We start from the raw sequence: 14471 nt of genomic DNA on the forward strand, positions 1-14471 counted from the left end.
ATTGTGACGACATCAATTATTAGACAACTAAGGCATACGGGTAACTCGTACATTGATAATAGGAACCATTAAGGAGGAATATTCAAGTACGTGAATCAGTCGTCTTCTAGAGTGTAGGGAAAATTCGTTTATCAAGAATGAGAATACTCTAGCACCTTGAATGCGATATGGGTTTCAAAATACATGATGTTGAATTGCACTCTTAACATTAACCGACACACGGAATCTATGCCACAAGCCCATGAGGATGAAAATAAGTTAAACACTTATGAGATTATCATATTTCAAACAGCTTAACCCTTCCTGATAGTTGATCCTATATGAGAGAATTGAAGATACGACAACTTATCTTCCAAATCAATATGCTCATAATATGTGTAAAAATCTAAAGGCATCTAATCTCAACATTTCACGAGTGAAACTACATAGCTAGGACATATCATAGGGGTGAAATCATGTATTGGTTAGAGGAGTTCCAATGGTTGACGTAATGCTCCGGGAAGAAAGACAATTAAAACTTATATTCTCCTTAAGGAGGTGGAACGCCAGGGGCAGCAAAATTTCCCGCACATGACAATGACGTTGTCACTAATCCTAGAAGCCGAGTGAGCAGAAGGCCACGTAACCCATCCAATCCGACCCATTTAAGACTTTTGAAAAGGGGACACACTCTGGTCTGAATTCATGGCAATTTAAGCTTGAACTTTAAAGAAAATCATTACTTTTGAAACTCATGAGACAAGTCCTCGTAGTCCTAGAAAATCATCAACAATGGCAAGAAAGTACTTAAAATCATTACGAGCTAGTATAGAATAAGGCCTCGAAGTGGCCATATGAATAATTATGAAAGAGTGAGAAGTTCTGATGCACTTATCGGAGAAGAGTAACCTAAGTTATCTAGTCACATGGACAAGTAGAGCAGGTAGATAATTGTTTAGGAGAAAATCTCATAAGGAGTGCGGGCAATATCTTTTTATCCTAACGAAAGGAACATACCCCAACCCTCGATTCCATAAGGCATAAAATTAGATTCATGAGGAGAATTACCAGATGAAAATAGATAGTGAGGTAGCACAACTAAGAGCTCCACTTGGAATTGACAAGCTTAAACAGAGTTGAAGACATTAGAAGTCTGTAAAAAAAGGGAAACTTGCCCACTCTCAGGGCGCTTGTAGAGTATATAAAAGTGAGGTTAATTAAATCAGATCATATAGTTGGATAACTAGTCGAGACACTGAGATAATATCGCATTGAAGATTATGGGTAAACAACACATGATGCAAGACAAATGAAAAGAAAGTGAGAGAGCCTTATGGAAGTAACCTTTACATTGTAACCACTAGGAATGGTGGTAATATAAAGCGATTATGGGAAACTACATTTTTTAAAGAAGATCTCTGTATGTAGTCACGTGATGTATAACTCCAGAATTCTAAAATCCAATTATGTTTAGCAACTCTACTTCATAATGAAGCACTACAACACACTTCTACACAACCATATATTACAAGCCATATTGGGAGATGCTATAAGACTTGACTGAGAGAAAAGCTTTGACATATGATTGTGTTACTAGGTGTATTTCTCCTTGGTCAACCCAAAACCCAAAAGGCGAGAGTTAGACTGATAAGCAGGTCGTTGGACTAGAACATGTGTAGATAATCCATTATCGAAAGGCGTTCATACAATCTCAGCAATTGCGGTATACTATCAACCCTTGATGAACTTGAAGTGATATGGGAACCCAATGAGATAGTATAATATAATCATGGAAGGTTTGCAGATGTTCATAATGAGTTCTTCATGGATTTTGACTTGAGAACTACCCAGATGCTAATGAAAGACAGAAAAACATGAGAAACAATCGTTGTGCTATAATAAGATAACCCTCAAAGGTGTGCTCGGTCTTGACTGAGAGCCTAGTAAGGTTCCTTACGAGAATGGAAGTGTTACAATGACACATAGAAGGATATGTTCCCTCATGGTTATCGAACAAGTATTGGGGAAACTAGCACAATGAATTCACTAACAAAAAAACACAATTAACACATGTTGTGGAGGTGTAAAGAGAAAATAAACACTTGTTATAAGTTGGACATGCTTCTGCTATATTAACTCCCAACTGCAATATACGACCACGCCACGAGCAACCACAATGCTAGGACAAAGTGAGCTACTTACTATGGGATGTCCCAAGTGGACACGAAAATTATGGCGACACAATATCTTCCTATGACGGGGATGCACACGGTGATCATTTCGATTGACATTTACTCATGTGATAGGTGTTAAGGTATACTCTTATGTTACTGGACAGTGAGAAACTTCCATGATGATACTCGCAAAAGAGTAGAGTGACTGTTCAAGCCATATAAGCCATATACACAAGTGAGTAAAAGAGTGACTCGAGAAGGATCGCAACACTGGGATGCTTTATATGGAACTTGACACCACATAGGCAAACTTTACGATGGTGCATGCATAGGCACAAGTTGGCAGATGTTGTCTATTTAGATAAAATATTCTGTAAGAAATTCATCCGGTATATGTAAGTCACTCCATTCAAGAACACAATTATAGAACTTAATTCCACAAGAATGTAAATAAGAGGATTTGTAATATACTGGATTCACGAATAATGCATCTCGTTCAAAAAGTCGATACATGCAATGTTTTGTTATTCAACATCTTGTTAAGACCATTTTTATGAGAATTCTTCAATATGGATGCACATATACAACGAGTAGAAATTTTGTGTTGTTCATATTGATGTACTAAGGAGTGACTTACCTGGTGATTTTAGGTTGATAGGGCAATAGCTTAATCAATACCCCTCGACTCTACATCTGTAACATACATTGGTAACATACTGATATACTACATGATCCGGTGGTGTGATGACATTAATATAAACAAGGGTATTCCCTTTGGCAACAAGTTCTACCAATCCCTCTATAGCTCCATAAATTCTCCTAACAAACTCTTGGGCAATCTCCCTCAGATTCAATGGTGGGGTCAATCCCTCTTTATTACTTCAACTCATGGATTATGATATCAAGATTACTCATCTTGGGAATAAGACATAGCGAGGAAATTATCTCCCTATCTTGGGTTCTACCGCACGATCTAGAGTATCAAAGAAGGGTGAAATTCCTAAATGTCTGAATAGCCTCCAACTTATAGATGTGGTCGACTACACACCAATAAGAAGGACTCTACTATACACGGCTCTGAGACATCCTACGACACTTTAAAACCTTAGGCTCTGATACCAAGTTTGTCACACCCCAAAATCCGAGGAGCGCGACCGACGCTCAACCGAGTAAACCCGACTGAGCAAGCCTGTTAGGTTTCATTCTACCCAAACTAATTCATGAATAAATAGGAGATGGACTCCATTAATCATACTTAGTAAGTATTTCATTAACAACTTCCATTTCATTTCCATTAGCAGCAAAAATCATAATTATCAAAATATTACAAGTTTTATAAATCTTTGCCAAACATCAATATTTCTACTTAAATTCCAATACCCGACACTACCCACAACCTGTCTACGGAGCCTCTAAACATAACTGAAGAGTAATGTAATATGGAAATGCCGGTCACAAGGCTCCGGTTATACCTCAAATACAAAGTACATGATGAACAGAAGAAACAGGACCCCAAAACGAAGTGGGGCTCACCAAGTCAGCTGAAAGGATGATGCGAAACTAGTTGCGACCAACACTGCCTGCTATAGAAACACCTACATCCATTTAAAGACGTAGCGCCCCCGGCAAAAGGGATGTTAGTGCCATCGAATAACACTAGTATGTATAACTAAACACCATCTAGTTAGAAAGAACTTTCATACAAGAATAAAGAGGAAATCATAAAGACAACAAAGTTTCAAATAAGCACCATGTCAACAATATAAGGAGGTTTACATGATTTTCACATAGTTTTTGAAATTTTAGATTGGAGCATCCCACACTGTTGCATCATTATCCACTTTGCGACCGCTTCTTTGAGTGGAGTTCGATCATAGACCAATCGGCTAAGCCGTCTCCTGGAGACGTTAGCATTATTTCATTCACACTTTCTAGTTTCAATCATCAATACATTACCACCATGTGTATATATCATGGCATCCGATCACGACCCAATTGGCTAAGCCGCCTCCCCGAGACGTTACCATTTTTCATTATTCCTCTCGCTCCAATCTTTGGTTACACATGTATTAGTTTACCGGCACTTGGGGCCACAATTTCCACATTCCATAACTCACGTTTCACATTGTTCCATTTTCAACATTTACTTTGTCATTTAAGATTATAGGTGCATACAAAGGCAATTTAAATCATAAGCATAAAGAGGAATTCGTCAAGTTTGACATATTAGTCCCAAAGTAACCTTGGCATGACATTTAGGCATTTAGCACATAGATCATGTTCTCCAAACATCCTCCATTTACAAAGAATAACACGTTAAAGACATGAAGAAGTACCTACCACATACATTTTCACAACAATAATTCACTTAACATAACAAGTACTGCATCAATCACGTTTCAAACTTACAACATTTACACGGGCACCATGGAAGCTCAATTTTTAAGAGACGGGATTTTAGCCATACATACCTTGTTTAAGCTTTCCTTAAGTTACTACGACGTTCCAGAAATTCTAGCAATCCCAATCTACTTTGAGACATAACAAAATTGAGCACAAATTAGGAAGATATTCATGGTTTTAGCTCATTTGAGCATTTTATCAAATAATAGTTGAGCATCTTGATTTCAAAGATCTTCTACAAGATTTCCCTTCCAAAAAACGAGGAGCCAAAAACCAAAACCCTTCCTTTATTTTTTTTGTCCGACCTCTGATTTTTTCTTCCATTGCTTTTGGCCTTTCCCGTTCTGCTTTGTGCTTCGTTACTCTTTTTCAATTTTCATTGTTTTTCTTGTTTTGTTTCATCTTTTTTTTAAAGATAGACCAACATACTAATTATTTAAATAGTAAGAAATAATTAAAAATGAAAATAAAATAGCCATAAAGATTTTTAAAATCTACTCAATACTTATTAAAGGCCTACAATTTTAAATTAAACTAAATATATATATATATATATATATATATATATATATATATATATATATATATATATATATATCTGAAATCCTTCCTCTTATCTTTTGGAAAATAAAATGTAAAGACTATTTTTATATTTTTCAAAAGTAAAACTAACTAAACAAAGTATCAACTAGCTCAAAATAGAGGAAATATTTTTGTAATTTTTTTAAGATTAAATAAAGCAAGAAAGTTTAAAATAGTTGAAATAATGATATTAGGCCTAAAACCAACATCTAAGCCTTTTTATTTTGATGTAATTGCAGGAACCGCGGACCGGAGCCTCGACCGACTCTCCACTTCAGTATACTCCATCACCTCATTCGCTTCTGAACTACACGTGGCCTGATTCCTTTATAACCAAGGATATGTAGGCAGCTCAGATACCTGGCACGGTCATATTCTCCTTTCTTTTAGTTTTTGGTCTCTCTAAATAAGGCTCGGGCAAAAAAAAACCTGTCTCGTCATTCTTTGTCTGAAAACTCTTCATATTTCCAGTCAAAGAGGGGCTGCTGTAGACATGTCCTATCAACTTCTTGTCTCAAATCTTCCTTGAATCCCCATTTGATCCTTAAACATGAAATTGAAAATTCACCATATTCTTCAGGTGGGCATCCTGCTGACTTAAATTTGAAGAAAACTGGAAGTTGACCCTGTTCTTCAGGCGAGCTCCTGATGCCTCTTGTATTTGAGAATTGAAAGTAAATCTGAAATGAATTCCCTCGTTCTCCAGGTGGGCGCCTGCGGCTGACTTAAAACTAAATTGAATTCTCTCATTCTCCAGGTGGGCGCTTGCGACCGACTTAAACTTGAAATGAATTCTCTCGTTCTCCAAGTGGGAGACTGCCACTGACATAAAACTTTGAAATGAATTCTCTCGTTCTCCAGGTGGGCGCCTGATGCTTCTCTGACTTGAACTTGAAAATTAAAAGTTGACCCTATTCTTCAGGTGGGCTCCTGATGCTTCTTGAATTTGATAATTGAAAGTAACTCTGAAAAGAATTCCCTCGTTCTCTAGGTGGGCGCCTGCCGCTAATTTAAAACTGAAATAAATTCCCTCATTCTCCAGGTGAGCGCCTGCAATCACAACAAAATAGACAAAACAAAGAAAATTTTCTGCCCCAGTTTGTACCAGGAACATTTATGAGTGTTAGTTGAATCCCATTTTTTGGGAGGGTCCTGAAAATTTAACAAATCCCATTATCCATGAGGGTCCTGAAAACTTAAAGCCTGATCCCATTATCCAGGAGGGTCCTGAGAACTTAAAACCTAAATTCCATTATCTAGGAGGGTCCTGAAAACTTGAAACTAAATCCCATTATCGAGGAGGGTCCTGAAAACTTAAAACTGAACTTACCTGGAACAGGCTTTCCTCATGGAAGATTCTTGTAAAACAAACAAAATTTCTTTCCCTTGTTTCAAACAAAGAAAATCTTGTTTGTTTAAAAATGTGGCGATTAGTTTGTGGTATCCTTACTGAAGGTGTTTGCTTCTGCCACTACCATGCTTCATTCTGATAAGTTGCTTCGGGCTAACAAAGAATTTTTGACCTTTTGATTGAAACTGGACCACAAAATCTCTGAATGGCCTGAATCTCTTACACTCTCTTGTTGCATTGTGTTTTCATTGTGAAAGTTGCTAAACCTTTGTATTTTCTCAAATTTCCAGAATCGCCTTACCGCTTGAACTTCAGTTATCACCATACTGCTCATTCTAAATCATGTCACTTGTGATGTGCTTGGCCGAACTCCGCTTTGTGCAATTTAAAACCTGGTATTAGGCTTTGGGATCCTTTCCTGCTTGTTCAACAAGGGCTGACTCGAAAGAGACTCATAAAGACAGACTCAAAGAGCACAGTGAAGTGATTTTTGACAAAAGGAATGAAGGAAAATTTTGAACAAAGATGACTGTGTGAAGAAGAGTGGGAGAAAAAGACTTATCTGAGTGAAGCGGCTGGCTCCAATGATCATGACATGCATTTCGGATTGATCAGCCTAATCTGTCCAACCAATTATATTTTTAGTTCATGTCATGTCTTCATATTTCAAAATCGTGCTTTCAATGATCCAATTTCTCTGTAACGTCACGAGCTTCATTCGACGTGTAGTGCTCCGAAAGGTTTTCACCAACAAGCCTCTTTCATTTGTTCATCTCTCAACTTACCATCGCCTTACGGTATCCGCGAGGGTTTTCACCAATAAGACTCTCTCATTTTAAACTTTCTCTCAGCTCACCATCGCCTTACGGTGCTCGTGAGGGTTTTCACCAATAAGACTATCTCATTTTATTCATTTTTCATTTGTGCCCATGAACAAAGTGTTACTCATGATGTAAATCAACCTCTATCTCGCCTGACTTGGCATCCTCAAAGATTAATTGAAAGTTCTTTCTTTGGACCGTAATGTAGGCTTTTGGAAAAGGCTAGAAATAAAGGGTGACATGAAGTCTCAAAATAATTTAAAATGAAAAGGGTTCAAAATTACAACTTTCGGAATCAGATCTTTTGCAAAACCAAAACTTCTGCCCCAGTTTATTTGGGTTTGGGAAATTTTAGATTTTTATTTTGAGGGGACTAAACTGTGTAAGGTTGCCTACATATCCTTGAAAGGAATCAGGTCGAACGTAGTTCAAACAAAAGTTGTTTGTTTTTGTTGCTTTTTTTTATTTTTCTATTTTTCATTTTATTCATTTTTTTTCTAATTCTATTCCTGATTCTGAAAGAGGGGTATGAAAGAAAATAAATAAGTATAAAAAGGGAGAACAAAGGATAAAAGTGTTTGGGTAGCAGAACAAAATGCCTTCGTCATTTCAACTTTGAACATGCCAAGTACAAAATGCGAATGAAAATAAGCAATAAACTCATGCATAGTACTTCTTGACTGCATCACAATTGATAGCCATATATACACATTTGCCTTCTATATCTGTTAAATACAAAGCACCATTGGGCAACACTCTTGTCACCATGAATGGCCCCTGCCAGTTTAGGGCAAACTTGCCTTTAGCTTCAACCTGATGAGGAAGGATGCGTTTTAATACCAGCTGACCTCTTCGAATTTTCGAGGACGCACCTTCTTGTTGTATGCTCTTGCCATTCTCTTCTGATACAATTGACCATGACATACTACAGCCAACCTTTTCTCATCAATCAAACTCAATTGTTCTAGCCGGGTTTTGACCCACTCATCATCATCAATTTTAGCTTTTGCAATGATCCGAAGGGATGAAATCTCAACTTCCACAGGTATAACTGCCTCAGTTCCATAGACCAGAAGGAGTTGCACCCATTGAAGTGTGAACAGTAGTGCGATAACCCAGTAAGGCAAAAGGCAACTTTTCATGCCATTCCCTAGAACCTTGCACCATTTTATGCAGTATCTTTTGTTCTTGTTAACAACCTCAATAGCTCCATTCACCTTGGGACGATACAGAGTGGATTTTCGATGCATAATCTTGAACTGTTAGCATACCTCTTTCATCAAATGACTGTTGAGGTTGGCAACATTGTTTGTGTTGATCACCTTGGGAATTCCGAACCGACAAATGATATTTGAATGAAAAAAATCCACCACTGCCTTCTTGGCCACGGACTTGAAAGTTACAACTTCAACCCACTTGCTAAAGTAATCAATAGCCACCATAATAAACCTATGCCCGTTCGATGCTGTCGGCTCAATTGGTCCAATGACATTCATGCCCCAAGCAACAAATGGCCAATGTGTGGACATTGTATGCAGCTCAGATGGAAAGGAATGAATCAAATCACCATGCACCTGGCATTGATGACATTTGCGAACAAAGCTGATACAATCTTGTTCCATGGTGAGCCAATAATAACATGCTCGATGTATCTTCTTTGCCAAGACATACCCATTCATGTGCAGCCCTCAAACTCCAGAATGCAATTCGGCCATGATAGTTGAAGCTTATTTAGCATCTATGCATCTCAGCAGTCCCAAATCTGGAGTCCTCTTGTACAAGATGCCCCCACTCAAGAAAAATCCACTAGCCAGACGTCAGATGGTTCTCTTTTGATCACCTGTGGCATGTACTGGATATACCCCCCGACTTGATGTATTCCTTGATATCATGGAACCAAGGTTCGCCATCAATTTCCTCTTCAACCATATTACAATAAGCATGTTGATCACGAACTTGGATATGCACGGGGTCGACAGAAGCCTTGTCCGGATGATGTAACATTGATGACAAGGTAGCCAAAGCATCGACAATCTCATTATGAATCCTGGGAATATGTCTAAATTCTACCGACTTGAATCGTTGACAAAGATCATGCAGAAATTGTCGGTACGGTATGAGCTTCAAGTCCTGAGTCTCCCATTCTCCTTGAATCTAGTGAACCAACAAATTTGAATCTCCTAGAACCAGTATTTCCTGGACTCCCATGTCTACAGCTAATCTCAAACCCAGAATGCATGCTTCGTACTCAGCCATGTTGTTGGTGCAATAAAATCGAAGCTAGGATATCACAGGGTAATGTTTCCCTATTTCAGAAATGAGTACCACCCCTATTACGACACCTTTCATGTTAGCAGCTCCATCAAAGAAGAGTTTCCAACCTGGCTTTTCATCATGGTCAACCTCATCAACATACATTATTTCTTCATCAGGAAAATAAGTTCTTAATGGCTTATATTCTTCATCTACTAGATTCTCGGCCAAATAGTCGGCCAAGGCTTGGGCTTTCATTGCGGTCCGAGTCACATAGATGATGTCAAACTCTGTGAGTAAAATTTGCCACTTTGCAAGTCTTCCTGTGGGCATAGGCTTCTGAAAGATATACTTTAGAGGATCCATACGAGAAATGAGGTAAGTAGTGTAGGACGAAAGATAATGCTTGAACTTTTGTGACACCCAAGTCAAGGCGCAACATGTCCTCTCAAGCATAGTGTACTTAACCTCATAGGGAGTGAACTTCTTATTGAGATATGTTGACCCAATACACAGCTAAAAGAATTATCCGAGACTGTCAAGTAGAGAATTAAAGGTCTCTCAAGCTCTGGTGGGACCAACACAGGTGGGTTTGACAGGTACCTCTTAATCTTATCAAATGCTTCTTGACACTCGTCAGTCCACTTGACTGCAACATTCTTTTTCAGCAGCTTAAAGATGGGCTCACAGGTTGTCGTGAGCTGAGCAATAAACCTGCTGATGTAATTTAACCTTCCAAGCAAACTCATCACTTCAGTTTTGTTCTTTGGCGGTGGTAACTCTTGGATGGCTTTGATCATTGACGGATCCAGCTCAATACCGCGTCTACTAACCACGAATCCCAGCAGTTTCCTAAAGGGGACACCAAATGCACATTTCATTGGATTGAGCTTGAAGTTGTATCTGCAGAGACTTTGGAAAAACTTCCTCAAGTCCTTGACATGGTCAGACTGCTTCTTTGACTTTATGATCACATCATCTACATAAACCTCAATCTCCTTATGTATCATATCATGAAATATGGTAGTCATCATCCTCATGTAAGTTGCCCCAGTATTCTTCAAACCAAATGGCATTACCCGATAGCAATAGGTTCCCTATGGCGTGATGAACACTGTCTTTTCTGCATCTTCCTTATCCATAAAGATCTGGTGATATCCTTCGTAGCAATCCACAAAAGACCCAATCTCATGCTTGGCACAATTATCACTCAGAATGTGAATGTTCGGCAATAGAAAATCATCCTTTGGGCTTGCTTTGTTAAGATCACGGTAATCGACACATACCCTAGTATTACCATCCTTCTTTGATACTGGCACAACATTAGCTAACCAAGTGGGATATCGAGTGACCCGAATGACCTTCACATCAAGCTGTTTTGTGATTTCTTCTTTGATCTTCACACTCATGTCAGTCTTGAACTTTCTTAACTTTTTCTTGACAGGAGGGAATGCTGGATCAGTTGGCAATTTATGAACTACCAAATCAATGCTCAAGCCCGGCATATCGTCATACGACCATACAAAGACATCTTTGTACTCAAACAATGCTTTGATTATCTCTTCATTAACTTGTGGTTCCAGATGTATACTTATCTTGGTTTCCCTAGCATTATCCTGGTCTCCTAAATTGATTGCTTCAGTTTCATTCAAATTAGGCTTTGGTTTTTCTTCAAATTGTTTTAGCTCTTTACTGATTTCATTATCATACTCCACTTCTTCATTATATTTTATTTCATTATCATACTCCACTTCTTAGATTATTATTTCAGAATTAGATTGGCTTTTAAGACTTGGCTGAAAATTCCTCATGTATGTCATGTCATTAGAACCAGCATAAAAAGAACCGTGCAAAACAAAATGAAACCCTATTAGGAATAACGGAGAACAGAAAGTTGTTTTTCATTGAAAATAAAAGGATAGAAGGGTTTGAACATCAAAACAAGCGAAAAATAAAAATTTGGATTACAACCTTGGAATAACCCAAATAACATAAAAGAAAACAAAGCAAACTACCAAAACTCCTTCCGGGTGGGGAGAGGAGTAGCTTCCCAATTGCTAAGCTTCACATTTGGCCCAACGAGTTGCACATCTGCATTACTAGAACTTTTCCCAATTTCTACCATATTAACCTCATCGAACAGACTCTGGAACCTCTTGATCATCTCTTAATCAACATTGACTATAGGTTTCAGAACTGATGATATTAGACGTTTTACGGCCCTTGGCTTGACAAAAGACTTGGAAATGTGTGGAATAGGTTTGGGTAGCGACCATACCTTCTGTTTATGTTTTTAGTCATTTTCACGTCCCTCTCCTTAGGCGTGAATCCCAAACCAAATGTGCCAAAATTTTCATGTGGGCACACTGGATGCACAATACCCTGTAGAGATGAACCCAAACCTTTACCCGGCATAAAACCATTCTTCAACATTTCATTTGCAACCATGACGGATGCTGATAATAGCCCCAGACCTGGAATGTATTCACCCTTAGAAATCTTCTCAATAGACATTGTTTCGAAAGTTTGGTAGGCCCAAGATCCTTTATCATATTCAGCTTCAATAAAGGGAACAAATAGGTCATTATAAGCAGATATGCCCTCATCACCGTGCACTACTATTTCTTGCCCATCCCATTCGAACTTTACCATTTGATGCAGAGAAGACGAGACTACCTTAGCTGTGTGTATCCAAGGTCTACCCAACAACAATTGTAGGAGACAACCACATCTAACACTTGAAACTCTATAGTGAGCTTGACTGGCCATATCGACAATTCGATCATTATATCATCGACAGAATCTTTTCCTCCCCCATCAAAGGCTCGAATACATACACTGTTCATGCAGATTCTTTCAGTACCGATTTTTAACTTTTGTAAAGTAGACAAAGGACAAATATTTGCACTAGAACCATTATCAACCAGTACCCTCGAGACAACTGACTCCTCGCACTTCACCGTGAGATAAAGAGCTCGATTGCGTTCTGTACCCTCCATATGAAGCTCATCATCTAAGAAGGTGATCCTATTTGCTTTGAAGATCTTGTTAGCAATCATTTACAAGTGATTCATTGTGATCTTATCAGGAACATGTGCCTCATTCAAAATCTTCATTAGGGCTTTGAAGTGGTCATCTGAATGTATCAGTAAAGACAAAAGAGATATCTGGGCCGATGTTTTCCTTAATTGATCCACAATGGAATAGTCTTGCACTTTCATCTTTTTTAGGAACTCTTCAACCTCTTCTTTGGTGACCGACTTCTTTACTAGCATTTGACTATCCTTGAACGGCTTGGCCTTCCTTAATTCTTCCATGGTAAAACACCTCCCAGAACGAGTCAGTCCTTCAGTTTTATTGACTTCTTCCCCTACTTCTTTCCCTTTATATGTCACTATCACCCGTTTGTAATTCTATGGGACAGCCTTTGTATCCACCATTGGCAACTGGGTCACTGGTTTAATAACAACAGGGGTAATACGGGCCCCTTCCACGACTATGATAGGCTTTTTTTGGATCCTTGGCATGACCACCTTCAGTTTTTCTTGACTTGCTCCCACATCATTCGGAAGCCCTTTCACTACTAACACATGTGGCTTCATGTTGAGCGTGCTTAGCTTCTCCGTCACCCCTTCAACTGTCAAGAGAGTCACTTTTGTAGAATCTAGAGTCTTAACTGGATTACTTTCACTAGCATGAATCATCATGACGGACTTAGAAGAAATCTTGGGTTCTCCATCTTTACGAACTATTTCGATCATATGTGTCTCTGCATGGGCTGGCAAAGGATTTTGGTTGATATTTGGCGCTTTTGGGCTCTGGACTACAATTTGATTTGTATCAATAAGCTCTTAGACAGCTTTCTTTAAATGCCAACACTTCTCTGTGTCGTGCCCTAGGGCATCAGAATAGTATGCGCATCTGAGTGAATAATCAAGGTTCTTAGGAGGGGGATTTGGTATCTTTGACTCAATCGGCCTCAAGACGTCTAACTTCCTCAACCTTTGAAACAAACTGGTATAAGACTCTCCAAGCGGGGTGAAAGTTTGTTTTTGTTGCTGCATTTCTCTTCTATAATTTGGCCTTGGCCGAAAGCTTGGACCAGTAGGGTTTCGGTATGGTTGTGAGGGTGGATAAGGATTTTGTGGAGTTGGAGCATGCCATTGCAGATAAAGAGGGGGTGAGCATATGACTGCGCATGGTGGACCTGATATTGTTGTGGTCTGACTGAGTATTGAGGTTCTTATGGTGGGAAATAATGTTGGGGTAGATTATATTAAGCTTGAATATAGGCTCAAGGTTTGGATCTAGGTTGAGTGTACTGGTGAGGTGAAACCCTTGGTCCACGCCATGGTTCAAATTCAACCATAGCGACATCATCCTTTTTCTTCTTCCCCGACAAACTTCATGTGCCATTCTGGATTGCTTGCGTAGTTGCTTTTATGGCGGAATAGCTCATGATCTTGCTTGGCTTTAGTCCTTCTTCCACCATCTCTCCCATCTTTAACACATTATTAAAATGTTTTCCCATGGCTGATATCAAGTGGCCAAAGTAAGTAGGCTCTTGTGCCTGAAGAAAGTACTTGACCATTTCGTCTTCTTCCATCGGAGGATTGACCCGGGCAGCTTGTTCTCTCCATCTAAGTCTGTATTCCCTAAAGCTTTCATTAAACTTCTTTTCTATCTTGGTCAAAGATAGGCGATCAGGGAAAATATCGATATTATACTGAAAATGTCTAGCAAAGGCCTGAGCCATATCGTCCCATGTATACCACCTGCTAGCATCTTGACGTGTATGCCATTTGAGGGCTGCCCTATTCAAACTCTGACTGAAATAGGCCATTAAAAGCTCTTCCTTTCTACCAGCACCTCTCATCTTACTGCAATAACTTCTCAAATAGGCCACGA

The 14471-nt window shown here is 38.9% G+C and overlaps 2 protein-coding genes across 2 annotated transcripts; both read right to left on the reverse strand.

Moving 5' to 3' along the window:
• Window positions 1-7970: 7970 nt before the first annotated feature.
• LOC138888347 (uncharacterized) lies at window positions 7971-9821 on the reverse strand. The gene is made up of 4 exons (XM_070170198.1): window positions 9648-9821; window positions 8681-8884; window positions 8183-8569; window positions 7971-8123 (listed from the first exon to the last, which is right to left on the reverse strand). The coding sequence occupies exons 1-4, from the start codon at window positions 9819-9821 to the stop codon at window positions 7971-7973; spliced, it is 918 nt and encodes a 305-aa protein (XP_070026299.1).
• Window positions 9822-9991: 170 nt separating this feature from the next.
• LOC138888348 (uncharacterized mitochondrial protein AtMg00860-like) lies at window positions 9992-10972 on the reverse strand. Its single transcript, XM_070170199.1, has 2 exons — window positions 10861-10972; window positions 9992-10542 (listed from the first exon to the last, which is right to left on the reverse strand). Exons 1-2 carry the CDS (start codon window positions 10970-10972, stop codon window positions 9992-9994), a joined length of 663 nt encoding a protein of 220 aa, XP_070026300.1.
• Between the last annotated feature and the right edge of the window lie 3499 nt (window positions 10973-14471).

This window comes from Nicotiana sylvestris, chromosome 3 (genome assembly GCF_000393655.2).
Source record: "Nicotiana sylvestris chromosome 3, ASM39365v2, whole genome shotgun sequence".
Classification (NCBI taxonomy): domain Eukaryota; kingdom Viridiplantae; phylum Streptophyta; class Magnoliopsida; order Solanales; family Solanaceae; genus Nicotiana; species Nicotiana sylvestris.

Excerpts from the sequence above, each read along its gene's own strand:
- LOC138888348 (XM_070170199.1), bottom strand. The coding sequence starts at position 10,972 with ATGAGTGTGAAGATCAAAGAAGAAATCACAAAACAGCTTGATGTGAAG. Across the intron at positions 10,543-10,860 it reads GCCAGTATCAAAGAAGGATG|ATGATGTGATCATAAAGTCA; the intron begins GTAATACTAGGG and ends AGGTTTATGTAG.
- LOC138888347 (XM_070170198.1), bottom strand. The coding sequence starts at position 9,821 with ATGAAAGCCCAAGCCTTGGCCGACTATTTGGCCGAGAATCTAGTAGAT. Across the intron at positions 8,885-9,647 it reads CTGCTAACATGAAAGGTGTC|GTGCATGGTGATTTGATTCA; the intron begins GTAATAGGGGTG and ends CATCAATGCCAG. Across the intron at positions 8,124-8,182 it reads CAAGAGCATACAACAAGAAG|GTTGAAGCTAAAGGCAAGTT; the intron begins GTGCGTCCTCGA and ends CTTCCTCATCAG.